General features: G+C 39.9%; 1 protein-coding gene across 1 annotated transcript in view; it reads left to right on the plus strand.

Moving 5' to 3' along the window:
* CDH8 (cadherin 8) overlaps positions 1–26,119 on the plus strand; it is a gene marked incomplete at both ends in the record, with an annotated part of 134,138 nt that overhangs the window by 80,734 nt on the left and 27,285 nt on the right. Inside the window, 2 exons of the mRNA XM_082290311.1 lie at positions 2,115–2,251; positions 20,388–20,509. Of these exons, the coding sequence (XP_082146437.1) occupies positions 2,115–2,251; positions 20,388–20,509 (259 nt within the window). The remainder of the gene's footprint in view (positions 1–2,114; positions 2,252–20,387; positions 20,510–26,119) is intronic.

Genomic DNA, 26,119 nt, shown 5'->3' on the forward strand with positions numbered 1-26,119 from the left:
TGAAATCTTAAACCTGAAAGGCTGTAAGGTATTTTTTTACTAACTTCACTAGTACCAGAATTTGACTTCTAATACTTTAATTGAAACTAGGGAGACATCAAGATACAGTTACGATCCATTTTCAAAAATGATTGCCTGAAGTTAAGCACCTACAGCTTTATTCTTTCACATAAGTGACCTGATTTTCAGAAATGCTGAGTTTTGTGCAATTCCCATTAAACCATTGAGAACTGAGTATGTGGAGCTCACGAGAAAATCAGTTTACTTAAATGTCCAAATATAGATGCACTTGCCCAGCTTTACGCACAGATATTTGGAATTTGACTTCATATTTTTCTGGTACTCTTCTTAGCAAACTAGTAATTTTTAAGTGAGTAAAACTAGTTCTTCTCAGAATTTAAAAACAAAACAAGGAAATATCTAACAAAATCCCATTTCCTAGTTAAACTGGCGTTTTCCCTCTTAAGTCCATTAGTTGTTAAGTACCTTACCAGTGTGATCAAGTTAGCCTTGATCTCTCACAATGCAGTATTTAAACACTTAAACTTTGAGATTTTGATAAGCTTTCATCATTTAGAACTGTTTTTGGAAGTGAGCTGTATCTTACAGAATGAATTTCACAAGCAGTCTAATTGCAATGCAACTTCCATTCTAAATATGAAAATACCTGGTGCTGAAATACTATTAAAAAAGGGTGGAACACAATAATCCTAAGATTTGAAATCAGATCCTAGTGCCGTGTCTATTAAAATTGACTGTGTTAGGCTGGAATGAGCTTGACTTCATTGGAATATATTTATTGCAGTGTATAAAGAGACCTCCAAATCAGAATATTTTTGGAAATCGCTTCTGATAAAGCACAATCCAGAATGGAATAGCTGATTTTCAGATAACTGTGCCATTCTCACTGTAGAAAAATATGTTCTTTTACTTTTATTGGAGAATTTTAACAGTGTGCTTGCAAAAGGTAGAGAAGTGATGAGAAACCAACAGTCTGGAGTCACTTTCCTGGCCACTCCATATTGTAATTGAGTCTGATACCATATCCCAGCTCACCCCATTGTGCCTTGCTATAATGCAGAACAGATGTAAGAACTGCCAGTGCATGCTGCTAGGTTCTGTAATACACAGACACAAAGGCTTAAAAGGCTTTTAAATAAATCCACAATTAGGATCAGTAAAACCCCTTGAAGTCAATTTCTGTTGAACCATATCAATAGTTTATCACTCAACTCCCTCTTTCCCTACCTTTCCTGTCAAGAAACTGAAGGCTCAATTTTGTGATTGCGTTTCTTTTCGCGAATAATTCATTAGTAAAATAACTCTGATCAAATGGACAAACATAAAAGCTTTCCTGGTGATCTGGACCTGAGCTTTAAATCATCATCCTGCTTAATGCACCCTCGGAGCAATCCACTGCAGCTCTGTCTCCTTGTCAGGCTGCCTCTGATCGGGCTGCAGAATTTACCTGGACATTCACATTTGCAAACTCTGACTGCCTGTCAGGTGGAACTTGTTTTGCTAAAAATCAGTGATGTCAACCCATAAAAGAATCAGGCCTCCAGCGTCAGCAGTGTTTTATGGGAAAAGGTGGTGATTCACTCTGCTCTGCCCATGGAGCTGCTTGAACCATAAGCAAATAATTTGCTTGGTGAATCGTTCATGCTTCGTTAATCTGAAATTTATTGGTAAAATAATATTATTCAGCCATTTTTTAAAATAACCACAAAGCCCTAAATTTTTGTGTGCTTAATACATTACTGTTGAAATTATCATCAGTTACTGTGAAATACCATAGAAACTGTCCAATAAATGTGATGGATTGTGTAATTAACTCTTGATCAGCACTGATTTTCAGTGATGTTACCCAGTGAACCTGAAGGTACTTCATGACCTTCACACTGGGTATACAGCTAATTACTCCTTGGGCAATAATTATTAAGGTTTTTTTAACCTCAGTTTGTCATTTTGTCTTGTAAACTATTATGCTATTGAGCTTCTCAATCCATTTGGCTATAAAACTGCAGCTCTCAGAGGACTCCCTGAATTGTCTCTGTGACTGTATGGATTACACCAACTTCATTAAGTAGATTACAGGGATGTCTGTTTTGCAGGTTTTCCATTGATCGCCACACTGACCTTGAGAGACAGTTCAACATCAACGCAGAGGATGGGAAAATAACTCTGGCAACACCCCTGGACAGAGAAACCAGCACATGGCACAACATCACCATTGTAGCCACTGAAACCAGTAAGTGTTTGTGTACTCTGACTGTTCTGTTGGGTTTATAATTGATTTTAAAAGGCTGTGCAGTGGAAGCTGTATATAATCCAGTAAAATAAAATGTATCGGGTGTTTAAAGTAGAGAATTTTTGAAAGAAAGCTTAATTTCTACGCAAGCTCCATTTCTTTTAGTTTTTACAACTGCACATTTTTTTCCAGTGAATATGGTGATAGAGATTTTGAACAGATAGGTGAGTACATATGTACAGGGTATGCAGGATAAACATTAAAAAACAGTTTAAAAAGCCCAAACCAAAGCCTGATAATTAGCCATATTAAGACAGAAAAAATTAAAGCTTTGCTGATGTAGAAGCAAATTGAAGGCTCAACCCAGACATTTTTAATTCTGAGTGCTATTATGTTTCAGAGCCATAAATGATTAAGCACAGAGGTAATGTTGCATGAAAGTAGTGCTGTTGGATACGTGTGGATGAGTTTACTCACACCCAGCTCTCGACAAGAGCCTGCATTGTTCAGGTCCACAGAACCCTGGTGGCTGCTCTGCACATCTGAGTCAGGAGAGCTGCCCTGCCTGGCAATACGGGTCATGGATTTTAATCAAGGAGAATTCTTAATTAATTTGGAGCTGCTGATAGGATCACGCATGACAGTACAATTTATTATTCGTCTTAGCACTGTATTTTAGACAATGGATTTGACACAAGCAAAGGAGCAGGTGGGGAATGCGGGGCTGCCACCCTGTGTCGTGTCCTGAACTGGAGCACACAAACCCTGGAACTCTGTCCTGCACTCAGTGTACAGGCAGAACCTGCTTTGTGCACACACTTGAGCCAGCACTGCAGGAATATCTGTCCTCAAAGCCTGGTGGAGAGAACTGGGTGATGCTTGTCCCCCAGATCTCTTTTTTGAAGGATACAGCATTATGGTACAGAGCATTTGAAGCTCAGTTTCATAGTACTGCAGCTATGAACATCATAAATTGGGGGATAAAATATGCTTATTTGGCCCGGTTTTGCTGTGTAATATTTTTCCTGTGGTACTTGTTTTCAAAAACAAACATGTTAGGAATCTGTGACATACCTAAGTCTGAGTGTAAACCAAGCTCCCAACTTCCACCACTTGTACCCTGTGTTCCTCTGACCCACCTCAGTAATTTGGGGATTTCGTTGCCAGTAGTGCCAACAGTGCCATGTTACTGTTCCTTCTTGCAGCCAAACCATACTTTAATAAATTAGCTGAAATACTTTCTGCTTGAAGGGAAGCCAAGCCACAGGGAATCACACAAGGAAAGAAAGGAAGATCTGGTTTCATTGGGTATATTTCCCCAGGTTAATATCTAACCAGTCAATAATTTTAATGTTTTTAAAGGAAAAATACTTAAAATTTCCATACTAATTTTCTCAGATCATGAGATTTACCAACAGCATGGAAAGCACAATTCTTAGTTTATGATCCGAAATATTCAGATGTAAAGTGAAGTCCTTTTACATTTTGTTTCCTCCAAAAAGTCAAAAGGGAACAAAATAAAAGGAATAAATTTGCAAGACACTCCTCCAGTTTATTTTTATATCTCCCTTACATGTGTGTGTCAGAGCAAAGTTGCCAGAAGAGCACTTTACTAAGCCACACAAAAATGAAGTCTGCCCGTTGCATTTTCAGTTTTTTAAAACATAATTATACTCAAGGATTTTGTAAGAAATCAGCCTTGTCATTAGACTTCATGGGAGCCTCAGCATCTACTGCTATTGTAAAATTGCCTCTTATCAGACTGGCTATGAAAATAATAATGCCAATCTTGTTCTAAGCATTTATGTTCCTCCTGATGGCTTATTTTTGCATTCCTAATATAATTATTTGACATTTACATAAAACAAGGGCTTAATTCCATAGACTACTGTCTTTGCTTATTTAAGTGAAATTATTTTTAAGCTCCTCAAGCAGAAATTAAATTTGCTTATAGAACTGTCAAACAGGGGAAAATGGGCATTTTTAGGTTTTTTTTTCCAAGACAGTAATAGGCAAAATCTCTGCTGTAAAATAACAGAAATCTGTTGGAGGCAGACACAAGCAGCAAATGCAAATACAAAGAGTGTCATTACAACGCCTTCACTGACAGTCTTATTAATGGACTGCTGATCTCTCCCAGGAAAATAAATATGTTGGAATTGTTCATGCAGGAACATTTCCTCTTCCTGGGCTGGCTGCTTCCCAGGGCCTGTGCAAGGCTCTCCCCTCCATCTGCAGGGCAATGACCAGACCATTTAATTGCCATTAAATTTGCTTACTCCTCATAAGCCATCATACTGGATTTTTATTTCTTGATTCCCAGCATGGTAGATCCTAAATATGCCCTGATTTAACAACACTTTCATAGATAAATACTGACTTTCTCCAAACCATAATTCACTATTTCAGAGCTTTGTGCTGGTAAGACACCTGCAGCTAAATTTGTGCTCTGAAGTGAGGTAATTTTTGGCAGTTTCCTGCTGTCATCATCCCCCAGCCACTGTCTTAGGTAGGAATCTTCAAAGACAGGAATGGAGCATTACTGCTTCTGCATTTTCTCTTGAAATAGGGATGAAGATCCTCAGACTTGTTGATCTTTTGAAAAGTGATCAGATTTAAAATGTGTGTGGATAATTTTAAACATTCTTAATCTGAGTGGTGGAAAATATGAGCTCAGCCTTCTCACTTCTAGCAAAACTAGGAGGAGAAACAGAAAAACATGAGCCAATGCTGAAAGTGGCTCTTTTGTGGGTATACTTGACAGGCAAAAGACCAGTTTGGAGGTTTTCTGTGGGATTTTTGTGGGGTTTTTCATTTGGTTGGGTTTTTATTTAGAAGAGAGATATTTTCTGTTCTTATTCATAGACAAGTGTCTGGCCAGTGCTTGTTCAGAACAAATTCATGCTATTGGTGACAAATAGTATTGTATTCAGAGACCTGTGCAAATTAAGACATCTTGGATGGTGCTGTTTCCCTCCTTTACTTTCCCATTGCTGACAGACTCTTTTGAAGGACTTTCTGGTTTTCTGCACCCTTTGTTTTCAGGGAGTTAAACTGGCCAGCCAGACTAAAGAACAGCTGCCTTGAATGGCTCTCCCTCAGACATTTGCTCAGACTTTTGCATTGCCTTTATTTTCTGGTTCCTGAAATGCGTGGCCAATGCACAGAGCTTTTGCCTCCTGTTTAAATCCCAGTAACCACGTTGCATTCTGCTTGTGTTGAGGGACGCAGCTGGTGCAGGTAGCTTGGTTTGCAGGCTGCACGTTGAGCTCTGGGTGGGAGCCCAGAGGGACAGGAGGATGTGACCTGTGACCCTTTGCATGACAGGGGATCCGACGACGAGTGGCACAGCTGGGTGAGGAACACCCAGAGCCAGCGCAGGAGCCCAGGGCTCAGGAGGAAGAGCAAAGGCTTCCCTGTGCTTGGGCTGTGAAGGGCTAAAAGCCCAGGGATAAAAGCCTTTGTGGGGGTCCCTCTCAGAGGCACAAGCTCGGGCTGTGTCTGTGTTACCGTGCTGGGAATAAATGGCTTTATGGAACGAGAGATCTGAGACTGCTGAGTGAAACCTGGGCTGGAACCAGTGAGGAAACCTGGTCTGGCTGTGAGTGGGGTGTGGGGAGTCAAGAGGGAACCTGGAGCCACTGCTGGGTCCCATCAGTGACAGCATGGGGTGGTTGGGAGTGTGACTGACAGAGAGTCCCATCAATGGTCACACTGGGAAGTTCCCTTAAGAGTTGTATGCCCACAAGAGCAAATTCTTCAATCTTTTTGTGGTTACTAAAGATGAAACCATGCAAAGAGCCATCTGTGGAAAACAATGAACTGAATGAGATTAACATGGTACAGGTGATGTTTAGGTGATACAGGTGATATTTAGGTGCTGGTTTCAGTATTTCAGAATTAGTTATAAGTTTCCCTTTAAACTCCTTCTGCAGCTTTGGTCCTCTCACCTGCTACCCCTACATCTGTCTACTCCTAAATATTCCATATATTTTGCACATTTTTCCTATTGTGTGGTTTCTTACGTCTCTTTCTTATGTGATCAAATTAATTTTTGCCTCTTTGTTGTTCAACATTTTTCCTCGCTGGTCTCCTCTGTGCTGATGAATTCTGCCATATGGATTTTTAAGAGAAGATAATATTAGAAAGAGCTTTGACATGTTTGAAAGATCCCTCTGAAATGCAGGCTTAGGGTGTGCAGAAAAAATACACTCATGGCAAGGGTGAGACTCAAAGCTATGGAACCTGTGAATTGGTTCTTAAATTTTCTTTCTACATTGCCATTCATCCAGGTTTACCCTGCTGAATGGAAAGGAGCAGGAATACCCAGGTGATGACAGGCTGGAGGAAGCAGGTCCACTGGCAAAAAGATTCCCTGAGAATGAACCTTTGTGCTCTGTGGATATAAAGGGTGAACGTTGTCACTGCCTCTGGACTCTAAACACTAAACTAATGAGATTTCTCATTAGTTTGTGGTGTAGCTGAGACTTACATGAACTTGAAGTTGTAGCCAAGGTTGGGAGGTTTATTTTAAATTTAAATGCTTGAGAGAAGAGGGATGAATACAGTCTTGCTTTGTAAGTCAGGGTTGATAGTGCTGCTCATGTGTTTGAGCTCTCTGAAGCTATATCCTGAACGGGAAAGGAATCTGGGGGCATGTGCAAGGATTTTTTGACAGCCTGAATTGCAGTGCAGTAAGAATGAATGATCAAATTACAGACGTCTCTTTTGGTGCATCTTTTTTGTGTGTACAAAGGCTCATCACATCTTTGGTTCTTTGCTACTTGCTTGAAATGAATTTTCTACCATTCAGTAAAATCTAGTGAAGTCAGGATCCTAATAGTCAGATGTGATCCCATTCTCCTGAACCCACAAATACATTTTTTCCTTGTGTAGATTACAATTATAGCTGTAACTCCTGCTCCCATTGACATGCTTGTGTTGCTGGCATTAACTGGTTGGCAATTTTGCTAGGCAGTGAAGCAGAGCAGGGTTCAGACTGGGCTTAACCTCCTCAGTATTCTCCCAGTTTCTTGCACAGGTTTTGCAGCACTTACCACGTTACATGTTGTCAATGCTAGTCAGAGGAAAAGAAAATCAAATAGCCATGACTTATTTATTAGACCATTTTTGCTCTAGATTCTGAATGGAGCTCAGAATCACTGATCATTCAAGCGATCAGATTGCCAGACATGGATAAGGCATGTAATAATTAAACTCTGTCCTCTTTTTGCCTCCAGCTCCATGGATTTCCATTTCCATTTTCTAATGGCTGGAACAGCCACCTTGCAGGTACTTTCCCAGCACACTCACTATGTAAGCCATCAATACTAAGGAAATGCCCTGTACTTCCATCATTGCTGGTCAATTGATATAACAGTAGTAATAAATGGAGAACTGGTGTAGTTGGAAACCAAAGCAAAGACTTATCTCAGAAAAGCTGGTTTAACTTAGCCTAGAAAGAAATTTATTAGCAACATAATTTGACTGCACAACAGTCCTCTGATTTAAATATGAATGTCCTGATGTTTGCATACGCATGCCTCCTAAACTGAAGCTGAGATCTGCTTGAGATACAGGATTCTAGTGAATTCTTTGGAAACAAAATATACTGCAACGCCTTCATTATTAGCAATGCTTATCTGAAATTCTCTTTTTAAAAAGTGAGGTAATCTTTTTCCCCAGAATATGTGTATTTCAGAGTTGAGCTTCCTTGAATGATACCATAGATTTCAACAAGTAAAGACTTCTAAATATATTCCACTTGGCAGGCTCAGATTTGTGACAAACACATCAATAAATAACAGAAAGCCTGGCTCATTATCTTTAAAGACAGTTAAATGATGATCCCTTTAAAGTCCCCAAGCTTTCCTTCATCCGATGAAGCACTGAGTGGACTACTCAAGGTTTAATATTTTCCTCCAAGCTGTGTTTTGATCATTTGCAGCACTGGATTCTTCTCCCTCTTAGGCTGGATATTAGGAGAAATTGTTCCCTGGGAGGGTGGGCAGGCCCTGGCACAGGGTGCCCAGAGAAGCTGTGGCTGCCCCTGGAAGTGTCCAAGGCCAGGCTGGACATTGGGGCTTGGAGTACCCTGGAACAGTGGAAGGTGACCCTGCCCATGGCAGGGGGTGGAACAAGGTTAGTTTTAAGGTCCTTCCAACCCAAACCACTCTGGGATTCTGTGATCCTCACACCCTGCACATCACACTCACAGATGTACAACAGAGCAGTCCACTGGGGAATTCCAAAGCCAGTGCCTGGGAGAGGATATTTCTCGTAGCCTGGAGCTGTACTTTTAGCCAAGTTTTAAATCTCTGAATGGAGGGTTTTAATGGAATTTCTGTTGTCCTTATTCCGCAGGCACTGCAGTCACAGAGATATTATTTTCATTGTGATTTGCTGCTTGATCAAAGGGTTCTTGGCACTCAGCCCCACATGCCAAGGAAGCAGTGCTCCTGTGGCAGCCTCAGCCCCCTGCCCAAGGACTGGGCAAAGCACCAGAACTGCCACAAGCAGTAGAAATTCTCATGAATAATTATTCAAAACAAGAGGTGGAAATCTAGACAAGATCTTGAAATCTAAATGGCAATTTGACCGCAGTAAATATTTTCCAGGCCCAGAGCAGAGGAGTCTCAAGGACAAAGCTGTGGGCTCTGTCTGACACAGGTAATTACCCACACCAACGGCATTCTTTGGAAATGAAGAAGTATGAGGCAATTTTGTCACCTAATGGGAAAGGGCATAAAGCCAGAAAAGCTCTATATGGTTTACTGAGAATATAAATACAGTAATTGAATCATCACCCAGCACATGCACTGCTAAAGTTACCTATATTGTGTATTCCCTTAAAAAAATCCAAGGACACTAATTAAAAGGGAAGAGAGACATATTTCTTCAGAACAAGCCTTCAGCTACAATGTACTTTTTAATGCCACAAATACCTTTGCTTTCATTATGCTTTCATTTATTTAGTTTTATTTAGCCTTTTATGGTAAAAATAACTGCAGGCATTATTAACAATAATTTTAACATTTTAGGGAATAACTTTGGTACATCATATAATTATCTTTAAATTAGGGCTGAGTAAATTTCAGTAAGTTTGAGAAAGAGAAGGAAATAAGCCTTTATGGAGGTTTAAACAAGAGGAGCTCAGGAATATTAACCTTTTCTGCTTGACCCTTTTTGCTCTGGTTTAGTGGAACTCAAGCTATATAATCCATCACTTTTACACTGAAACACAGAATTTACTAAGGTAGTTTTTGTCCATTTGCACATAACTACAGGGCTACACAGAGCTCCTCAGATCCTGATGGGTCACTGCCATTGGGCAGTGGAGGGCTGGTGCATCTAGGCAAGCCAGTTTTCAGTTCTCAGCTGTCAAAGTGTATTTAAACATAGCACAAAATATCCCATTAGCATTTCACACAGCTCAAAAATAGCAGGAGAGGTGTTCCACAAAGATAATAGCATGGTAGTGGCCATATTCTGAGGAAATATGAATGGGAAGGGAGTGTGCTTATGAAACAATTTCTGTATGAAATGGCCTCAGTAGTTCAGGAGCAAGCCCTGAAATTCAGGTATGGGATGCCAAGTAGAAGCTGGAGGCCTCTGATTCCAGAGGGAGGCATGGAAGGCAGCTGTGAATAAAGCATCTGAGTAATTCAGTAAAAAGAACCAAATAAAAGGTCAAAGAAGGTAGTAAACATCATTATGGCAAGGAAAAGGAGAGAGATTTGCAGGAACAGTCTAAACTGTATTTCTGTTTTCTGGGCATTATAAATCCAGGCTAGACATCAAGTTCCAGAGTGGCAAATACTCATTTCACAAAGTCATACTGGAGTTGGAACACTGTTCAAAGCTTAAAACACAAAAGGTTGGGGCATTAGGTAGTGTTTTAGAAAGAAATAAGGTTTCCTGGGGCACAAAACAGGGAAGGATTCAAGTAAGGAGTACAGGCAGAAGTGTACACGACTAACTAATGAACAGAATATTTTGTAGTTACTTTGAGGAAATCTGGGAGCTGGTTAAGCTGGCCATATAGATATATATAGATATATAGATGAGATGTAGATACATACATGTATTAGCAAAGTAAGTGCATCTTTACCCCGATCAGCTACCAACTGGGCATCTGCACTTCAAACATTTGAATTAGAAGTTCTAAAGAAAAGAAGATTAATCTTAGAATTACTGTGTGGAATTCATCTCATTTGAGAAGCTGAGTTCATCAGTCCTGAGCAGAATGGGACTATCTGAAATCTCCACTGGTTTTTCTGCTTGAGAGCAGGTCAGAGTAGAGGTTTGTAACTCAGTATAATTTTAGACAATCTTCTTCAAGCACATTTCTGTCTAGAATAAAGACTCTGAGCAGCATGCTCTGAGTTTCTGGCAAAGGTGCAGGGCAGCAAAAATGGAACTATTTTCTGGCTGAAGAACAAAGGAGATGATATTTTTAAAGGTGCATTCTAATGAACTAGGGAGGTCTTTTTTGCTTATTGCTGAAGGTATGCAAATAAGAAGGTTTGATGCCTAGAACCTGATTCGTATCCAGGATATCGAACAATATTTTATCTGTGAAGGAAACATAAGAGTAATTAAATTGCACTATTAAGAAAATCAGTCTCAGAAAGGAATACGAGCTCTAAAAGTAATGACATTTATACTTCTATAATAAATTCTGCTTTAATAACAATTTTTATTAAAACATTTTGATGTTTTGTCTATGAGTAAGGGAGGGATTTCATTTGAGCTATAAATTATTTTACTTCAATCATGAAATCATTTCAAATAAAAAAACCCAAATATTCCAGACAACTTGTTCTCAATCAGTCTGCTTATTGTTATTATTATTGCTGCTAGTCATTAGAAAATTTCATAGCTAATTATAATTGACAATAAGACCTTGCATATCTAAGTCAATATAAGATTTTAATATTCATGATGTATTAGCATATTAATAATATAATTGCTCTAAAGTGTGGGCCAGATTCCTGACTGTTTTATGGCAGCACAATTCCTTTGTTTCAGCTGGAATTGAGAAACAAAGCAGGAAGTCATGTCCTGGTACATTTGTTGTGTCTTAAAAGTTTTTCTTAATCAATTTCTTTTCCTGGTTGTTCACTGCCTTATTTTTGAGTAAAATTCTTTTCTGTCATTCAAGGACACCATATTATTTTCTGGATTTTTTTTTTTTTCCCTCATTGTTATAAATAGAAATTAAAACCTGTTACTTCCTCACAACGATTTAAGGCATTGCACTGCCTCGGAAAATCTGGAATCCTAGTTAGGCTTGTGGTGCTGTGATCCACAAAAGTATGGATCCAGTGGTATTTCATCACACTGTTATTACTCTAGAGTGTATAATGAGAATATCAGAAAGATGATTCTGAGATTCTTTGTTTTCCTTCTTTCCTTCTTGCTGGTGCATGCCACAAGGAAATGGAAAACCTTTGTTCAAAATCTTTTAGTGGGCTCTGACTTTTGCTGAAATGCTGGGTCTGTAGAGCAATGCTTCCTACTTGCAGATGCTTCCAGAGATCACAAATGTTGTTTTTCTACTGCTTACTCTTGAAGTGAGGTATCATTTACTCATCTGTTTTATATTTGTTTGTTTGATGCGCTTTGACTTTTTGCAAGAAGAATTTAACTGTAAAACTTCAAACATTTCTAGGTTGCCATTTCTTGTAGTTAGCAAGTGCTAAAACTTTAGCTGTATTTTTAATTTTTGCGGTCGTAATGATTCCCCATTTCAATACATAACACAGTTAATTTACTGAGTGTGACATAACTGCAAACTTCCTCCTGACTGGTGTCCTCGTTAGAGACAAATAAGGCTCAATTAAACAGTGCTTTATCACAAATACAGGTTGTTTTCTGCCAGAAGTTGTTTCAGTTTGGTCTCTGGATAGATGTGTGGGTGGAAGGATGTTGGCAGTATTGGGTTTTTTTATCATTTTCCCTTAAGGATTTACTTAGGATTGGTGAATAAACTGGAATTGCTTCATTGTCATAAACCTGACATGACTTTAGCAGTTTCCAATACAACCCGCTCAAGCAGCTCTACTAATACTTTATTTTGAATTATGTATTTGTTTACTCATATTGATGTGTCACACGTATCTTGATTATGTGTTACTGTGAATATACAGCTCACTGTGGTCAAAATTAGATATGCAGAGCAGCCTCTAAGGACATGCTGTTTGCATCCAGAGCTTCTGTCAAGAGACCCATAGTTTTTACTCAAATATTGCAAAGATGCTACAATATCTGTTTAGAATGTCCATTCCAACCCTTTCCAAGCCTCATCCCGTCCATTTGTTCCCCCTGCTTTCATATCCCCGTTTTTCTCTCCTAGTGCATATCCCATGCATTCACAGAATTCCAGAATCACTGGGGTTGGAAAAGAGCTCCCAGCCCATGGAGTCCAAGCCGTGCCCCATCCCCACCTTGTCCCCAGCCCAGAGCTCTGAGTGCCACCTCCAGCCCTTCCTTGGACACCTCCAGGGATGGCCACTCCAAAGCTCCCTGGGCAGCCCCTGCCAAGGCCTGAGCACCCTTTCCATGGGGAAATTCCTGCTGCTGCCCACCCTGAGCCTGCCCTGGCCCAGCCTGAGGCCGTTCCCTCTCCTCCTGTCCCTGTTCCCTGCCAGCAGAGCCCGAGCCCCCCGGCTGCCCCCTCCTGTCAGGGACTTGTGCAGAGCCACAAGGTCCCCCCTGAGCCTCCTTTGCTCCAGCCTGAGCCCCTTTCCCAGCTCCCTCAGCCTCTCCTGGGGCTCCAGCCCCTTCCCAGCTCCATTCCCTGCCCTGGACACGCTCCAGCCCCTCAGGGTCTCTCTGGCCATGAGGGCCCTCGAGGTCCCTCAGCAGTGCCAGCACAGGGGACGGGCCCTGCCCTGGTCCTGCTGCCACCCCAGAGCTGGGACAGCTCAGGTGCCATTGGCCTCTTGCCCACCTGGGCACCCCTGGGCTCGTGTCCAGCCCCTGTCCCAGCACCCCCAGGCCTTTCCCACCAGCAGCTTTCCAGCCCCTCTGCCCCAGCCCGGAGCGTTCATGGGGTTGGTGTGACCCCAGGGCAGGACCTGGCACTTGTCCCTGCTGTCCCTCACACCACTGTCCTCAGCCCATGGATCCAGCCTGCCCAGATCCCTCTGCAGAGCCTTCCTGCCCTCCAGCAGATCCATGCTCCCACCCGACTTGGTGCAAACAAACTGATTCCCCCCAATCTCCTCATCCAGATCATCCATAAAGATACTGAACAGCACTGGGCTCAACACTGAGCCTGGGGTACATCCCTAGTGCCTGGCCCCAGCTGGATGTGGCACCATTCCCCATTTCTGGGTTGGGCCATCAGCCATTCTGTAATCCAGAGAAGATGCACCTGTCCAAGCCGTGGGCTGCAGCTTCTCCAGGAGAATGTCATGGGAGACAGTTTCACAGGCTTTGTGGTGACATCCAGGTAAACACATCCACAGCCTCCAAATCACTCTTGCATGCAGTATGTGTGTTCCATGCAATGAGTACTCGTGTTACTCAGTACCTGCAGCATCTCCTATCCCTTCTAGAATTTGCTTTTTGGAGCACTTGCTGGTTAATAGGAAGTGGTGACATCAAGGTGGAGTTTTCAAAACATAAACACTGTGATTAAAGCAACCCAGCACTCAGAGTGATTTGGGATAACCAGAGTTTCTGGGTTGTTGTGTTTTCGGAAGGGTGGCATGAGGGGTGGGGTTGTCTTTGCTTCCCATTCCCCTCCAGGCCCAAGGTGGATATGAATTACTTTCAGCATCCTCTACTCCCTCCAGGACAAACTTAGAGCTCGCTCACTGTGGTCCATGTTCTCATTCTCATTGCAGCAGAGGATAACTTCTCCTCTCTCATTCTGCATAGCTAAATCTAAATAGAACAGGATGGTTTGACTTTCCCTTATAACCAGGGTTGTGGTAGAAGACGTGAACTACGTTTGAGGGGATGTTTTGCTTTTCTGATCTAGTCTCTCCTTTCCAAGCCCTTTTGATCCCTCTGTGCACTCAGACAAGACGATATCATGCAAATACACCAAGCAAAATAAGATACTTTTGCAGAAAATTACAAACCTTTCCCAGTTTTGCAAATGGATCTTACAATTCACAGATTATCAGAGGTAATTACAGAGTAACTATTTGTGAGGCTGCTGAAAAACTGCACAGCTTCATGGCATGAAAAATAGCAGAGAGGTTGCATTTGAATGTCGAATTACGGCCTGACCTTGGATGGGCAAAATGAGGGCTAACTGATTCTATCAGTATTCATTGTACCTGTATGAAAGGAATAGACTCCCTGTCTTAAATTTGGTTTTATTATCAAGTTTTCTAAATCAGTGTCAATCCTTTGAAGTTAACAAAGTACCCAGTTGAAATCCCTGGTTTAATTTAAGGTATATTTATATTTGAAATCTTAAATTATTTCAAATGTAGGAAATAATGAAGTATTGCTACTTACAGTAGCAAGCAAAAAACTGAGTGCAGGGCTAGGTGGAATATCACTGATAAAAACAAGATTCATTTGGTCTTTTTGCAGGCATGACTCCATTTTCTGCAAATTTTATGTAGTTGATTCAGATTCTGATTGGTTCTGGGTTATAGGAAATAATTTTAATGTCTTATGTGCATTTACGTGCAAGTAAAAGAAACCCCCACAGAAAAAGAAAGTAAGTGAAAACAGGACCTGAGGAATATGGGGTATTTAATTAACATTTTCCGGCATGGTGTGTGCACCTATCAAAGAAATGTTACTCTTTTTTATTTTGTTCTGTTTTGATATTGTCAGCAACCTGAAAGTAAAGTCAGTGCCTTAGTCCCAAGTGCTACATCTCATATATTGATTAAAGGTAGGTGAGTGTGGCCTTCCTGAGTCACCTCTTTCCAAATGGAGTTGCTGAACTTTGGGAACCTCTTAACTCCAAATTCAGCTTTGAAGAGGTGGATGACATTAAGCATTTCTTGGTTAAACTTGTGACAGTCTCTCAGTGAGGAAATAGAAACAGAGTGTGACAAAGCTTTCCTCTTGCCTCATTCATCCTTCTGGAGCCCACAACGAAATAAACCCAGTGAGCGACTGAAAGGAGACGAAAATTCTCAACTGGGTTATTATTTTTCTCCCAAAGAATGACTTAAGGAACAAACCTGAGAAATATGTTCCACATCTTTTCCTTTCCGCGCCCCTCCCACACACATGCACACACAGAGACTCGCCACAATCTGTGCTCCTCCGGCATGCTCCATGTGCTGAAAGAAATACAAATGGAATAATAATTAGGAGGCAGTGTTTGTTTCTTGTCTTAGCAGCTCCTGCAGGAACCTTGCTGCTGTGTACTGATATGTTTATATTGCTATTTAGATAATCCAGAACTTCTCATCCTTTAAAAATACAATCATTTCATTGGGGAATCTATATCTTCCCTGTGAACAATTCTGCCTGGGTTTTTAGTTTGATTGTTTGAGTTTTCTCCTAGCTCAGAAATAGCTTGTGTTCTGGTATTTTTAACAGAAATGCTGGCTGGCAATTACTGCTGTCTTCCTGGAAATTTTGGAGTGGGTTTCAGGCACTCAACCTCTCTTGAATCAGATCATTACCCAGTGCTGCAGACAAACGAGCCCAGAATTTGGTGCATTATTTGATTTCTAGAGTTAAGCTTCAACATAAATAAAACCTCGATTTCACAAGAGCATCTGTGTATCTAAGGATTTTTTAAGTCAGATTTGTCAGTTTTATGTGGCAGAAAGATTGTTATAAGTGGTGGCATTCTAGAGGTAAAGGATTGCCTAAAGAAAACAATAACATAAACTCTAACAGGAGAAATAAACTTGTCCTGAGGGTGGATTATCTTAATAAAGTCATCAGATAAAACTTTGATAAAGTCATGGGAACTGGCTCTGTTAAAATATAACTTAATAAGTTTGAAATATAAGGGATGTAAACCAAGCACTGTTGTTTTTATTAAGTCAGTGATTCAGATTTTGTTTTGATTTCTTTGTTAGAACTAGGACTTCTCTACTTCTAATTCAAAGTTTTATTATGGTAGAAGTTTCACTGAATCAGAGAAGCATGAAATAACCATTTCCAAACCATGTGGTGGTAATAATAACAATAACAATAATGATAATATTAATAATAGTAACAATAAAAGATGGATTATTTTCTAGGAAGTTACTTTCTATTCAGGTACTTAATTTTAGGTAAAATTCATGACAGCTAATGACTTTTTAAAAAGAACATCAAAGTGATTTTGGATGATTTAATTACCTAAAGGAACACTTGACTAAACTGGATTTCTTTGGGTTAAATAAATTATAAAATTCCTTTTTGGCCTCAATAATTCTCTTTATCTCAAAAACCATTGTATCAGTCAAGGGAAGACAGGGGGAAGTGTTTTAAGCAAGCTTATGAGGACTTCAAGTGTTTATGGGAGTGGAAAAGCAGCATTATATTTTGTTAGTTATGGCACAAGACCAAAAATTATATTTATAAGCTCTAGTTACTCCTAGTAGGACTGGCTGTGTGCAGTAACAGTGTTGACAACACTCAGTGCTTTGTAATACAAATTTCCTACAATACATCTCAGTCATGCAGGGCTTTTTCCATGAAGGAAGAAAAGTGTTGATTCCAAGAACAAGTGGTAAAACATGGGGATAGTCTCCAAAGGTTCAGGTTTGGAGACACTAAGTTGCTTGATAATGTTTGTTTGTTTGTTTGCTTGTTTTGAATTGGACTTTGGTTGTCTGATCTGCCTAGTCATTTTCGTATCAAACTCTGCTGCCTTTTTAAACCCTGAGTGGGTTTCAGTGGGTTACTCAGCAAGTTGGGTATTTCAAGCATTTAATGTGCCAGTAGAATCTTGAGAACTGGGAAGAAAAGCAGAAGAGCGTTTTAGGAACTTAAAACCCTTGTAAACCTTTCAATATGCATTTCTTAACTCAGGTGGATTTTCCATTATTTTTGGAAGGTTTTTTTTTATCAACCCAAACTAAGTTCCACTAGGGGTTTTTTTTGCATTGAGTCTTCCTTTCCTTGGATCTGCCTAGATGCTCCTTTCTGTGTGTCTGTGTTCTGTGCTCATCTGGGTCTCACTGCTGGAGTTCAGAAATGTTCTGTGGTCATCTAGACACAGTGTCCCCAGATGATTAACTAAGTCCTTCTGTGCAGACATAGTTTGAAAAGATTTTTATTTGACTAGACTCATGGAAATTTTCTCAATAGTTCTTAATCTTGCTCCTCAAAGTGTTAAATTTTCAAACAAAGCTGATGCTTTTCAAGTGACAGCCCTGATGATACTTTTGCAATGCAAGATTCAAGGTAGGTCTTTTTAAACTGTGCATCACAATAAATACAGGTGATAAAGCTTTTAAAACTCTGATTAGTTCCTTAGAGGGTCTCTAACTTTACATTTTTTTAATGATTTTGCATAAAATAGCTGATTGGAAGTTAAGCAATCAGTCTTGCTGTCTACCTGGTACATGCAAGAGCACTCAGTCTCCCTTAAATCTACTGACTGAGAGGTTTATTGGGGAAAAAAAAAAAAAAAAAAAAAAAACCAAAACAAAAAAAACCTCCACAGTGATTAAACTCAGTTTTGTGCCTAGTTTAGAAAGAACTGACTGTCCATTCATACAAAGGAGGAGAAGTTCTGAATGTTGAATGCTGATCACTGAGACACCCAACAGCCTGAAGGGCAGTGACCATGCTGTATTGGCAGTTTGGGATCAGTCTGGATCCACGTCAATCCCTTCCTACTCCCAGTTCAAGGATTTGGGGCATTGCCAGCAGAGCTGGGTTTAAACTTGGACATCCTCTGTACATGTTTTACCACCGAGAATCTGCAGACATGAAACGTATGGAAATGAACAGATGGAACTATCTCATCCTGGCAGCGTTTTCAACCTGGGTTTGCTTAGTGAGGACTCATTAATGTGTTTGAATAGGTGGGCTCAGGGTGAAGGAAAACACATGGAACAAAGGGGAATTTCACTGGGAAGTTTGGGATGACAAAATAATGCAGTGTGTTCAGGGTGGTGGGCAGTACAAGCTGTAGATACATTTCCCTCTCTATCTCTCTCTTTCTCAGCAACAAAGTTCACCACAGTCACAGGAACCCTAAAAGGCAGTGGATATCCCCTTGTTTGGAGATTTCCAAACCAGCTGAGTCTCTCTTGTGTTTAGTAAATTAATTTTTTAAATGAATTCTCATCAAGTTTCTAATTATAATATCTTTAAATTTAATGTTTGTATTTCTGATGAAAGACAAACATTTTGGGGGCAGTCACAAGGGACATGAATAATTTCTTTAGAAGCTTTTCTAATTAATAACATTTCTCTGTAATGTCTTAAAATTTGAACTGCCATCATTTCATTAATTTAGATAAAAGTAAATCTTTACTGTTTAAATATGACACTAGTGCTGAGAATTCTGATAAGCTGGAGATTCATTGTCTGTATTTTTATCAAATGAAGATTAAAAAAAATTGTTTAAAATGTTTGGGATTCATGATTTGCATATTAGCTTTTATTTGGTTTCAAATACATTATTATTTCATGGCATAAATGTTCACCCCACCTGTTAATCAGTAAGATCATAAAATACAAAATAGACATAAATATTGCTCATACAATATTTTGGTGGGTGTTTCTTTTTCTTCTGTAATATGTTTCTTTCCATATTAAAACTTTTGACTCTTGAAGATGGAAAACATTTAAATTGTGATCAGTGGCAGTCTTCCATATCCTAAACAGGAGGAATTTTAATATTTCAGACAATCCCAGGAATATAAAGTCTTTTATAGCACTGGCATATTTGAGTTTGTGTTTTTAAAATTGTTATTTTTATGTCATTTCAATGTCAGTAGAACAACTGAAATTTGCACATTTAGATTTGTGGGTGGAGCCTCCCAAATTATGGATGTGTTTAGCAAACAAGGAGAAAACACAGATAGAGGGTTTGATTAGGTCACAACACAATTAACCTTGGTGGGAACCACAAAAGCCACAGTGTATATGGTGATTCCACCTTTATTCATCTCTGTCACATCTCTGTAGGGCTACCACCAGTTGCTCCCTGTGCACTGGTGGGGCCTGATTTTCCTGTACTTTGTAGTCGTTTGTATTGAGAAGTGCACTGAATATTGAGTATTGTCATTGCTGATGATACAGTGTTGAATTCCATGACTGGAAAATGATATTCACTGAGAGATGGACTTTGAAACTAGGGCTGAGCTACCTGTGGAGGTGTGCATGGGCTATGGAACAGCTTATCAAACTTTTCGAATCAGCTGGTGACCTCAGTTTAAACTGAATTCACAGGTTTGCTCTTTGGGGAGAAATAATCTAAAATATTTATAAGTAGTCTCTAAGCAAATCAGCGATGCTGAATTGAGAGAAAGGCACAAGCAGCTATCTCTGAAAGCTATTCAAAGTAGAAGCAAACTGTTGGTTTAGCTTTTCTTGCCTTACAGCTCATTCTACTCTTCACATTGATAAGCAATTTTATGCAAAATAGCTCTATATTATAAATGAGTCATTACTTCAGCGAACAAAGAAGTTCACAGGTCATGGTTTTGGTCAGAGGTAGATGATCAAAGTGCTTTAATAGTCCAAATTACTGTCTAGTTTTGCCTCTGTCAGTCTCCCATCCATCTTTTTCCCAATGTGGGTCAGCACTTTAACCATGTTTGCAATGAAGAAGTAATAGATGTGCAGTCAGAACAATTAATGGAGTAAAATGTGCTGTTCTCTGCCAAAGATAAACAAAGAAATAAATCTCTGCTGTTTGCAGCCTTCCCTTTTCCCTGTATAATGGACTTTATCAATAAAACAATACAAACTTCATCAAAGAAAAATCTTACCAATTTAGACCAAGAAAGGTCTTCATTGAGCTAATCTCCAACAAATGCTGTTTGCAACAGGGACCTATTTATTCTTTTCAACCACAAAGACCTGGCCATCCTTCTTTATCTCCTGCTCCAACTCCACGATCCATTACAGATGAGGCAGCCCAATAAAGCAAGGGCAGGAGACGGGAAGAGCATGGTGACTGTGCAAGCACTGCTGGATTTAATTCCCAATTAAATATGCTTACCTTTGGTACTTTGATTTCTTTCCTTAGGGAACCACAGCCAGGTGTCCCGGGTGCCCGTTGCTATCAAAGTTCTCGATGTGAACGACAACGCCCCTGAGTTTGCATCAGAGCATGAGGCCTTTCTGTGTGAGAATGGGAAGCCTGGACAAGTGAGTATCCCAGGTTTTATGTGGTGTGTGAGACTGGGCTGGAGTTTCTCCCTGTCACCTTGTAGCATCTTTATTCCAAAAATTTGTGCCCATGTGGTCATGCTAACAGCTCTTAGCATTAACCTAAGATAAAACCATGATCGTTTTCTGTGGGATGTCTCTTTTTATATAAACAAACTTTTTTCCCTTAAAGCATAGTTTTAAATTAAAGGTGAGTACTTTGGGGCAATATCATGAAAAAATCCTGAGTGTCTTTAAGCACCCAACATCACACTCTGTGTGGTGGAGCTCAGCACTTCATAAGTTCATGCATGTTAATAGCTGAGAGTATAATCCAACCTGAATTCCAGTTCAGTTATTGACCTCCATTGCAGCTGCTCCCAGGTATCATTTAGAAGAAGCAGTTAAAACAATAAACCCATTTCCCCTTGACCTTATCTCTTTTATAATCTCTATTCAGTTCTTATGTTTCTGGGACAGTTGGGAAAAAAATAAGGCAGCAAACCAGAACTTGATGGAAAGTGAAATTGTAACTGTGTTTAAAGTATCTAAAGAGGGTGTTGGAGAAGGGAAGTTAAAGTTTTCATTACACTAAAAAAAAAGAAAACGTTATTTCTGACTTGATTTAGTGGAAAAAAAGCTTGGTGTAGGAACTCACACAACACTACCCAAGGTGACGTAAACAGCAACATGTCAGAAGCAGGATTTAAACTGGTTTTTTAAACAGTTTAGTCTTTTTCAAAGAAAATGAAGCAGATTTGTTTAAAGGTATTCACTTTGAAGGACAAATGTACAGAAATAGGGAAGAATATCTTATATGCCACGTAAATGACAAGGTGAAGATTCAAGAATATGCACAGACATTTGGAAAGTAATGCAGTGTAAATGAGATGTAACTTTTGTCCAGCAAGAGAAACACTGGGTGTTACAACAATTCAGTGTTTTTAAACTTTGCAATTTATTTCTAGATTGTGACATTTTATTTGAATAAACAGCAGCTGACAGCATGACACGGCTTGTTAATCCAACTATTCCTGTGTCTCATGTGGGTGTTAGACATTAAATTCACTGTTCTCCAAAGAAGGTTACCTGACAGTAGAGTTAGAAGTTATTTTCTTTTTAGTAGTATTAAATGACAACCTATACAGCAGTGTGTGACAAGCCACTTCTGCCAGGATTGCATTGTTAGAGAGGACGATTTGACTTCTAGCACCCCTTTTTGTTTAGCAAAATGGTGTCAAAAATGTGTCATTTAAGGAATGAGAATTCTCTTTATCCATTGAAGAGGAGATGTGCCCTTATGGGCAGCCAGTCATGTTACTGTTGGCATTTCAATTCTTCTAGCTCAGAGTGGATTTCTGTTTAGCTCAGGATGGATTTCAGATGCTGAGTAGTTACATTTTCCAGAATAGATTAAATCCTAATGACTATGCCTTTATCCAGGACTCAGTGAGCTTCCCTAAAATCAGAAAGTTCTGTTGTACAGTGTTTTCTGACTGTATTTACCTAAGTATTCCTATCGAATTTCAGGTGGTTTAAGAGATGGTGAAAAGTGTTCGCATTTCATTTTTGGAATAAAACAATAAATGAGATGATTAAGAGTCAGCAGGCAAAAGAGGCTTTTGTTTAAGCACTTACAGAAAACTTTCATTGAAGCATGATATTCTTTATCTTACCATTACCTCTTACACTCTTGATCTGATGGCAGATGTCACTCTTGAGCATGAATCCTCCTGTGAACTTTACAGATGGTTATTAAATATTTGGCTGCCAGCATGAATGAGGTGGCACTGATCCTGCAATTTATTCTGTGTTTAAACAAATAACACTACTGGAACAGTAACCAGTCCAGAATAATCACCAAGGTTAGGTTCTGAATTGGAGCTGTCGTTCAAAAATTACCAGCTCCTGTAAAGATTTTAGTAACTCCAGTGCCTTATTGTATTTTCTTATGCTTATTTCTATATTCAGGTTTTGGAAGAAATCATATTAATCAGTCAGGATGTAGAATTCAAGGAACTACATATATCTCAGCTATGAAATAGCTGATATGAGAAAGATCTTATTCCTAATATAGTAGCAAAAGCCCAATCTGGATGGTTGTCCAAAGCTTAAACTCAAATGTTACATGTGCAGGAAAGGTGCAGTTGTCTTAAGGTATTCCAGTCTATTGACATTTTCAGTTCAATTTAAATCTAAGTTTAAATCAAATTTGATTTACCATAAGGGAGATTACACTTGAGCTGTTTGTAAAACCTTATGTGCAGCCACTAAATACATTGCACCATCTATTGCAGCTCACTTTCTAAGTGTTCTATTTTGGGTTCTGATGCAATTGCAGTAGCGAGTACAGCTGCTGGGGAGGTGACACAATGGATTAAAAACTGTTGATGTACAACACTGCCAGGTGCATTTTCCTTGCCTTCACCTACCTCTAAGAGTAGAGGTACCACAACTGATGGGAGAGGAAAGGGAAGGGGGAGGAAATATATTTGTCTATGCCTGTATTTGTGTGCTCCTTGCACATTTTTACACACAACAGAAAGTTGCCAGAAATAGTTTTTTTGTCAGTTTTAGGAGAAAAAAAACCAAAACCAAAAAATTTGGATGTACTGTTACAGCACCTCTTAAGCTAGCCACAAATCAGCTCTTGCCTTTTCTTATTATCCCTTTTTTTTTTTTTTTTTTTTTTGCATAATTCCAATTACTAAAGCCAGAACATTCATGGTTTGCTGGTTATAGCTGTGCTGTTGGTTGTTCTCCAGCACAGTAAAATTATTTTCCTGTACTCCTAGAACAGAACTTCTGTAATATTGAGTAAGAAAAGTGCCTCACTCACTATTCCCCAGTCCACACTCAGACTTTTCCAGGGAAGTGTTGTTTGCTGGAAACAAAGCTACAAAATTTCCACTTGAGCAGTGCAGACAGCGATACATGAGAGCTGAAGCCAGCTTTAAACTGGAGCAATATAAAACTGAGTACAGTGTTCCTCTTGTCTCCTGGAATTTGTCTCTATTTTATCCACTTCTCCTACTAGAATTGTTTTTCTTTCTAATGGGAGAAATCTTCAGGTAGATCTTTGTCTGCCTGAAGAGTCAAATGCAGGTTCTGGCAGTAAAGGAAGGCTCTAGCTGAAAAGGCAAAGTTAAAATTGCTCTGTGGTGAGCCTACTCTTATGGTATTGTGAGTCTGCAAAATAATGGAGCGATAACCATGAACAGCAACGGGAGTGCAAAAGCTTTTCCAGAGTTGAAAGATCAGTTTTATTAAAATTAGGAAAGTGTTTACTAGTGATAAGGAACCATTCTAAGTGAGGATAACATGTTGCATCACAGGAAAAGTCTTTTAAACAGTGCCATGTACTAAAATTGCACATGGATAATTATGATACATTGATAATAACTTTGTTTTTCTATTTATCCTTGTGTATATTATTTCAGGCACATGTGGCTTTGTAGAACTGCAATACAAACCTACAAATTAGAAAGCCAAGTTGTCCTAGGGGACCATTTAACTATTCATTACAATCCGGAGCTGTCTGCTAAACAAAATATGCAGATTTGCTAAGTTTCTGCTAAATGTATGTACAGAATCAAGTGCATGAATGAAGTATTAATGCAACATCAAAGCTGGAACTTTACATGTAAGAATTTCAGAAATTTCAAGACTGAACAGCCAAAGGGTTATTAACTGTCACTGGATATGCAGTGAAAAAGAACAGTGCTTGTTTTCTTTGTGACAACTGTTGACCAATTTCTCTATAATGGAACAGCTTTGGGGTGCATGTTGTTACCAGGAAAGAAAAGACATCTGTACTGGGCAAGAAGCCGATGGCACCTGGGCTGTGGCAGCCCTGGAGTTGCCACAGGACCAAAGTGGTGCTCATCCCCGGCGCTGGCACTGCTGAGGGACCTCCAGGGCAGGGGACAGAGCTGGGAAGGGGCTGGAGCCCCAGGAGAGGCTGAGGGAGCTGGGAAAGGGGCTCAGGCTGGAGCAAAGGAGGCTCAGGGGGGACCTTGTGGCTCTGCACAAGTCCCTGACAGGAGGGGGCAGCCGGGGGGGTCGGGCTCTGCTCGCAGGGAACAGGGACAGGAGGAGAGGGAACGGCCTCAGGCTGGGCCAGGGCAGGCTCAGGGTGGGCAGCAGCAGGAATTTCCCCATGGAAAGGGTGCTCAGGCCTTGGCAGGGGCTGCCCAGGGAGCTTTGGAGTGGCCATCCCTGGAGGTGTCCAAGGAAGGGCTGGAGGTGGCACTCAGAGCTCTGGGCTGGGGACAAGGTGGGGATGGGGCACAGCTTGGACTCCATGGCCTGGGAGCTCTTTTCCAGTCTGAATGAGGCTGTAACTCTGTGATTTTGTGATTCACAGAACCATGCTGTGAACCACAACAACAAGTTGGAGAATTACTTCAGTAGCATTCCATTGCATGACCACACAACACAGAGTAGTAAAATATACCTATCAGCACACTAATAAAAACTTGGAAATGAGAATTACTGGACTTTTCTCACCCCTATGGAGTAAAAGATACCACAGTTTTATACCACTGCATATATATTACATTTTTTGTTGTGTTTTTTTCTTCTTCTTTTTTTTTTTTTTTTTTTTTTTTTTTTTTATTTTAAGAGCTTATTTTAATGCAAACGCACAAAGAAATAAGGTTGCTATGGGAACTCTAACTCTTAATTCCATGATGTGTGTGTGTAACACAACAAATGTAGTATTGCACTGAGCCTGTCTTTTGCATATAATTTTTGGTGCATTTTCAGAGAAAGAAGGATTTTGTAAACAATGAGAGGACTGGATGGAAAGAACTGAAATATGAGAAAGAATTCTACAGAAGAGTTAAGGGTATAAGAAAGATCCAAAGCTGCTGGAGAGTGTCCAAAGGAGCAACTCAGAGCTGGTTTTTATTTCTTGAAAATTTCCAATCTGGATGATATTCTAAATTTATTTCATAGAATTTCTGTGAGAAGAAAATGCCTATTACTGCTACCCTTGGCTATTGACTTTCAGGTGTATTAATTGAAAACCTGGAGACAGTGAAGTGAACTTTTGCAGTCAACTCCCTTACAAAACACTGGAAAGGTTTAACAGTTATGTACCAGCACAGACAAAATATTACAACAACCTGATAAACTGCACCTGCTTTGTGCACTTGCCCTTCCAGATTTCACTGGGCCATTATCCTTTTTCCCTATTGCTTTCCCATTCTATCAGAGTTTGAAAAATTGAACAGCCATAAAGTATATCTGTCTAAATATATCTGTCTTGTTCAGGATCCCAGCCCAAATTGCACTTCCCTATGATGATGAATTAGCAGTACCTGCTCCAGCCCGGGACACATCACACGTGGGTGCTTTAGTGCCTTTCACCTCTGCAAAGAGAAAGTGGAAAATATTTCCCATCTGCAAATGGCTCCATCTCTGCACTGGGACAGACAGAAGCTGCTCAGATATTTTTCCACTGTTTATATTTTTCCCTCTTTAGGATCCATTATTTAGCTATTAAACTGGAGACCTACTTCTTGAATCAAAAACTGATTTAGGCCTTTTTTTTGTCCAACTTTTCTAATACATTTGTTTGAAATCCTATCAAGGTTTCCACCTTGG

This window comes from Coloeus monedula (assembly GCF_965178545.1).
Source record: "Coloeus monedula genome assembly, chromosome: 13".
Lineage (NCBI taxonomy): Eukaryota > Metazoa > Chordata > Aves > Passeriformes > Corvidae > Coloeus > Coloeus monedula.